The 6,597-nt window shown below is 49.0% G+C and overlaps 1 protein-coding gene across 5 annotated transcripts in view; it reads left to right on the forward strand.

The window, feature by feature from the left end:
* Mad1l1 (mitotic arrest deficient 1 like 1) overlaps window positions 1-6,597 on the forward strand; it is a 322,214-nt gene that overhangs the window by 16,240 nt on the left and 299,377 nt on the right. For all 5 annotated transcript variants that reach the window (XM_010612080.3, XM_010612079.1, XM_010612081.3 and 2 more), the window contains exon 9: window positions 622-683. In XM_010612080.3, coding sequence (XP_010610382.1) covers window positions 622-683 — 62 coding nt within the window. The remainder of the gene's footprint in view (window positions 1-621; window positions 684-6,597) is intronic.

Below are 6,597 nucleotides of genomic sequence, written 5' to 3' on the forward strand. Positions count from 1 at the left end.
GTTCGACGCCAACCTGGACTACATTGTGAGACCTGGTCTCATAAAAAGAAAAGAAAAAGAGGGGCCAGGAATTTGGCTCAGTGGTTCTGCTGCCTGCCTATACAAGTACCCAAGTTTGATCCCTGGTACCAAAAAAAAAAAAAAAAAAAAAGAAAAGAAAAGAAAAAGAAAGCACGTGTTCCTTGCTGTCAGATTGTTTAAAGTGGGAAGGGGAGACACAGATTCTGGGTCTCAGGCTCTCATGGAGCAGTGTGTGGGCAGTGCTGCCCCACTTTGTTCTTCAGGCTGTCCATCATGGCATGCTGTCTCCTGGGGCCTGCTGGTCCTAGCCTGCCTTGGGGTGCGTGTGTGTGGGATTTGGCTCCAGGACTGAGTTCCTCTCCCTGGGACTTGGCATTCCCATTTGAATTTTACAGGCCGAGCCTGGTGAGGCTGAGTGTGCAGCGTGACCACCAGGGAGCAACCTGGCTGCCTCAGCAGATGTAGAGCATTTGTCCGTCTGAGCTCAGGGATGCGGCAGATCTTTCTGAAATATTGGGGGACTCACACTGCCATCATCAGATTTGCCTGGATGTCACTTGACACACACTGATAGGAATGTGGCTTTGATTGTCTTTTCAGAGGCTGCTGGCAAAGCTGCAGTGCTGGGAGATGCTGGACCAGACCACAGGTTTGAATCTCAGGTAGGTGCAGCTGTCCTCTCCCGGGCTGCTGGTGTCCACACCAGTCCACTGGTGAGCAGGTGAGTGGCCCTTCCTCCTTGCTTAGTGTCCTCTATGTCATGCTTGTTTGTGGCTGGCAGTGTGTGTGTGTGTTCTTGTCTCACGCTGCCCAGGTTTAATGAGGTGCTGGAGCCGTGGGAGGGAAATGGAACAACTGTATGGCTCTTTATGCTGAAGTCTTATACCACCTCTTCTGAAAAACCAGACTACTTACAGCAGCAAGGGGGCGGCTGTCTGGTTGCCCTGCATTGTCAGGCTTGTTAGAGGACTCTGTATACTGAGGAAGTAATTGCTTTTAGGGAAGAATCATTCCTCTGAGGTGATTGTAATCACTGGGGATGAACTCAGATTTAGAATTTAAAAAAAAAATCATAGCAGAAGATTCTTGTCCTACTTGGGCCTCCATAACATTTTCTTGCAGGTAGTCTGTCAAGCTAGCGGGTGGGTACTGAGTGAGCCACAGGTCAGCTGCCACCTCTGGCTGCAAGGCATTGCATTCTGACAAAGAACAGGGTGTTCCCATTACTGATTCCGTCCGTCCACTACTTGTCTCAGCAGTGGCTCATTTGTGGCCTGCCCATTAGCTACTATGACCTGTTGTGGTTGTTGCAGACTATTACCCGCTTTTGGTTGCTCGGTCTGCTCCCAGTCTCATAGACAGTAAAGCCTGGTCTTCCAGATGAGCCATCAGAGCCTGGGCACAGACCTGTGGGATTTAGGGAGCCTTTTGTTTTATTTGCTCATGGGCTATCTAGACTTTCAGCTTCTTGGTTCTCTTTCTCGATGCTCTGGGAAATGAGGCCAGGACTGAGACTTTCTTAATGAGCTGAGCTGTCACATCCTGTCATTACATTGTCCACTGCAGCTCAGGAACCTGCCAGCTTCTGAGCGGCAGTCTCAGCTTTAATTCTTTGTCGCTTGACAGTGCCTCTGAGTTTTCTCTCTGCCTTGCTTGTTGTGGAGTCCAGAGTAGGCTGCTGTTCTCTCTGAAGTCCATGGGCTGCCTAGCAGGACCTGCTATTGTGGCTTCCTCCTCTTCTCTGGGCTCAGCAGCTGCCCGAGGGTCCCACCAGCTCCCAGGGCTACTCTGGTCAGCTGGGAAGCCTCTGTGACTTCTTTCTTGTGAGGGAGGTTAGAGGCCCCTCATGCCCAGTGGTTCACGCCAGTGCCATGGCCTGGTTTCTGCAGAATGACACTCAGGGTCAGCCAGGTAGGTGGAGCTGGCGCAGCCACCTGCTGCTCTGGCCTGAGTGGCACAGGCTTTCATGACCTTGTAGAAATGTCCAGCTTCTCCCTTCTTCCTTTTTTTGGGGGTACTGAGTATTGAACTCAGGACCTTGCACTTCCGAGGCAGGCATCAGTACCACTGAGCCCAGGGATTTATCCCCGGCCCCAGCTTCTCCCTTTGAGCCCATGTCTGCATCTGAGGGTTCTGTCATGAGTGTGGCTGGCATGAGGGCAAGTGTGCCATGTCCTGTGTCCTCTCTTTCCCAGGCCAGGCTGTGATAGGGTGGGTGATTCCTGTGCCCGTTGCCAGCTTCAGGCTGGGAAAGAGGGAGGTTTGGAGGGAGGCCTGGGTGCTCATGGTGCTCTGTGATGTCTCTGGGAGAGTGGATCTAAGCCTGCATCCACCCTGAGTGGCAAAACTCTCCCCATGCAGCTGTACTCCCTCAGCTCATCTTTCTCATGGCTTCTCATGCTTGTGAAGATTTAGCAAGATCCCATCCTTACGAAGTGCTTCGTGGTGCCCCTGTCCTTTCAGAAGGCAGAGGGTGCCATCTTCCTGTGGGTGGCCCACTTGGTTCCTCAGCTTTTTCTACCTGGTAGCTTCTGTGTGGGGCAGACTTTACTTCTCAGGCTTCCTCTTCCTGGGCCTTGGGTTGCTGTGGGTGCCTTATGCCATAATGCTGCTGCTCCTGTGCATGCCCAGGTGGGTGTCTGAGTATTTACTGTCTTGTGGTCACTTGTCACATAACAGTCCATTGGATGCGCACATGTGGTATTAAACATGGTTCCTCATCAGAATCACCTGGAGTTTGATGGCTATGCCCTGTGGTAAAACATGTGCTTAGCATGTGTAAGGCTCTGGGTTTGATTGTCAACAAGGCAAAAAAAAAAAAAAAATTCCCCACTTCAAGCTGGTCATGATGGGGCAAACTTGTAATTCCAGCAGCTCAGGAGGCTGTGGCAGGAGGATTGCTTGAGCCTAGGAGTTTGAGAACAGTTTGGACAACATAGTGAGCAACTGTCTCAGAAAAAAAATGTCACCTGCAGTTGGAAGAAAATGATTTCTGTGCTGATGTCTCTGAGGGCTGGACTTATGAGTTGTGGTGACCTTGAAAACTGCCAGTGCTGAGGATTTTGGCTTGCTATCTTTTCCTTGCTGTTCTATGGGGGAGGTTTTGGGCAGTGACTAGAGCTGAGCAGGAGGAGTGACTCAGTGAAGCCCATGCTTGGTGAGATGGAATGTGGCACTAGGACTGAGCGGAGGTGAGGTTGGGGTCTAGTGCTGTAGGCTGGCCTCCCTGCAGAAGGAACCACATGTGTGCACATTCATCGTTCACGCGCGGATACCTGTGACTGTGCTGCCAGGTCAGACACCACTCCATGACAGCAATCAGGGACCTGAGACAGGTGGTTGAGCTCCCTGGGGTGTTCTGGCCTCCACTGGCCTTTAGGCTGGGGACTTGCTGTCTTCTGGGGCATCAGACTTGGGCTTTGTAGGTTCCCAGGAAGAGCCACCACTAGGTGGCACCACCTGCTTCGTGATTGGGTTCTTCAGGGAGCCTGCCCTTGTCTCACCACCCTCCAGTGAGACACCTCCTCACTTCCTCACCAACACCAGAGTTCTGGCTGACCAGGGTGGGCTGGGTTTGTGGCCACAGATTCTGTTTGCCTTTGGTTGCAGACGGCCTCTTTTTCATGCCCTCTCCCTGTCCTGTCCTTGGCCAGCCTCTCTGGGGATGCCCTTAGGTCTGTGTTCTTCTGGTGTTTATAGCACCTGGGCTCTCCTCTGAGAACAGGGCCTGGCTTCCCAGACATTCTCAGGTGTTCTGGGTCCTCTGCCCTGGATTGGTAACAGTACTCTGGGCTACCACCAAGTTCCCTACTAGTGACAGTGGCTACTTCTCACATTGGGATTTCTGTATTTAACAGACCAGAGACATTAAGAGAGATGAATGGGCAAGTTGGCTGGTGTGGGACAGCCAGGGTAACCACGAGTAAGACTTTGGGCCAAGCTTCCTTGATTGTCAGGCTGCGGAGTCTGGGCACATGGGGCCACATAGGCAGGGGAAGATAGGTCTGTCCAATCTGATGTGACCAGCACATGGGATCCCGTGGGCCAGCGGGCAGATAGGTCTTTCCATTCTCATGTGATCAGCACTCCTGTTGGCTGGGGGTGGACAGATTTATCCACCGTAATGATACCAGTACAGAGCGTAATGAGGGCTAGAAAGCAGATGTGGCTTCGTGACCTGGAATGTGATAGAGAGGGAGGAATGGTAGCTGTATGTGTGGTACTGTGGTGAAGGGTGTGTGGCCTCCCAGTTCTCCAAGGCCTTGAGTGTTGACTGAGGGATTTGGTGGAGTTAGTGGGGGCCAACGTGTGGAACCCAGTCTTTCAGGAGCATGATCTCTGGGCATTGAGTTAAAAAGTGTGGGAAGTGGGTGACTAGGGACAGACAGCAGCTTGAGGGACTGGATGGTGGGGGACAGGCAAGGTGGGGTGCGGGTGAAGAAGGAGCCAGAGTGGAATTCATTGCAGAAAGACAGGGTGGTGCTCTTTAGAAAACCAGCAATTTTGGTGGAATAAAGGTGGGGATGTACAATTCAGTAGACCAATAGAAGAAGCCTTTGTGAAACACTTGGTACTCAAGATTGAAAATTCTCAGCAAACTAGGAAAAGAAAAGAAGGAAATTCCACAGACAAGTAGAGTGACTATAATATGAATGGGAAAGAAAGAGGCCATGTCTTCTTACTATGCCAGTTCACACTGCAAGTGGAGGGACTGACTTCTTCCCTGACCCTGGGCACCAGGGAGCCTGAGTGTCCTTACCCTCTGCTCATGCAGTAGGTGGTGCGGTTGATTTCTACCCTGATCCTTGGGACCATGTGAGGCCATGTGTCCTCACCACTCCCTTTACACAGGTCACAGGATGCCGTCTGTCCAGCCCTGGAGACCTGGCAAGGCTGTGTCCTCTCCATCCTCCTCATATTATACTGAACATCCCTACTCATACAAGCACATAAGAGAAGATTGGAGCTCATCAGATAGAAAGAATAAAACTCTCTCTACTAGGAAGCAGTGTAATTCTGCAGACACTCCCGGAGTGTCAATAAACATCTATCTGGACTAATGAGCGAGGGTAACAGGGTCATAGGATATAGGAACAATATCCAAAAATGATTATATTTCTGTGTACTAGCAATAAACCATTGGAAATACATAGTGTTTACAGTGGCATCAGAAACACAAAGTTCTTAGGGATAAATTTAACAAAATATGTTTTAAGATCTGTTCTCTGAAACCCATAAGATGCAGCTGACAGTAATTAAAGATGACCTAATAATATAGGAAAACGGAGAGAAACTGTAAGAGGAAAAAATAAACTCTCTCCCCTCTGCTTTCCACTACCCACTCGGCACAACACTCTGACACCAGATGTGGGTTTTTTTCCACACAGCAAGCAGTTCTCTCACAGATGCCAGCTGAGTGTCCTACAATTCAATTCAGACACGGTCTACTTGGAGTTAGAGTCAGCTCCCATAGAATGAGTGCTTGGACCCAAAGGTGGACCTCACTTCAGATGCTGGTCCCAAGTCCTTACCTACACTTCCGACCAACTGGCTCTGGAGTGGGCTCCCAGGACCCTGCTCTTGGGTTATATTAGTTTGTAGCGTGCTCACAGAACTCAGGAAAACACTTTATTATGTTCACCATTTATTGGAAAGGATATTAGGATAAACCCAGATGTGTCACAAGGTATGGTGGGGCTGTGGCACTCCCATACCTTCCTGGGTAGTACCCTCCAGGAGCCTGCAGGCAGTCAGCTATCTAAAAGCTCTAAGAACCTGTCCTTTTGGGGCTTACAGGGGATTCCTAACATAACCTTGGTTGGTTTCATCATTGGTTATTGGTAGTCAGTTCAGCCTTCTTTCCCAGAGGCTGAAAGTCTTACCCACTGACCTGTCTTTCTGGTGACCAGCCCCATCCTGAAGCCACCAAGGGCTGCCAGTCACTAGCCCTCCTGTTAGCAGACAAGGCACTTACCTTTCCACTCTGAAGATTGTAAGGGTTTTGGGAACTTTAAGTCTGGAGACAATGAGAAAGACCAACTATGGTTCATGTTATCACAGAGATACAATGTTTATGTAATACAAGATTCAATATTGTTAAGATGGAGGTGTGTTCTAATTAATCCACATAGCGTAGTCTTAAAGTCAGCAGGCTTTTTTGGTAAGACTCAACAAACCAGTTTCTAAAGTTTATATTGAAACATACGGGGCCTGTCATAACAATTTTGAAAAAAAAAAGAAAGAGGGCCTTCATTGGCTAGTTTTAAGACAAGGTACCAACTTTATTCAGACAATGTGGTATTGGTGTAAGAATAGGCCGATAAATCAGTGGAACAAAAGAAAAGTTCAGAAATATTTTAAAAATATGGTGTTGATTTTTTTTTTCCAAAAAGATAATATAAGAAATGGTGCTAAATGACAAGATAACAATATGGAAGAGGTATGAGCCCTAACATCTCAGACACAAAATATAACTCAAAGGGCCGGGGATTTAGCTTAGTAGTTCCGCTGCCTGCCTTGCATGCATAAAGACCTGAGTTTGATCCCCAGTACCAAAAAAAAAAAAAAAAAAAAAAA

This window comes from Fukomys damarensis, unplaced genomic scaffold (genome assembly GCF_012274545.1).
Source record: "Fukomys damarensis isolate Sample0158 unplaced genomic scaffold, DMR_v1.0_HiC HiC_scaffold_17, whole genome shotgun sequence".
Lineage (NCBI taxonomy): Eukaryota > Metazoa > Chordata > Mammalia > Rodentia > Bathyergidae > Fukomys > Fukomys damarensis.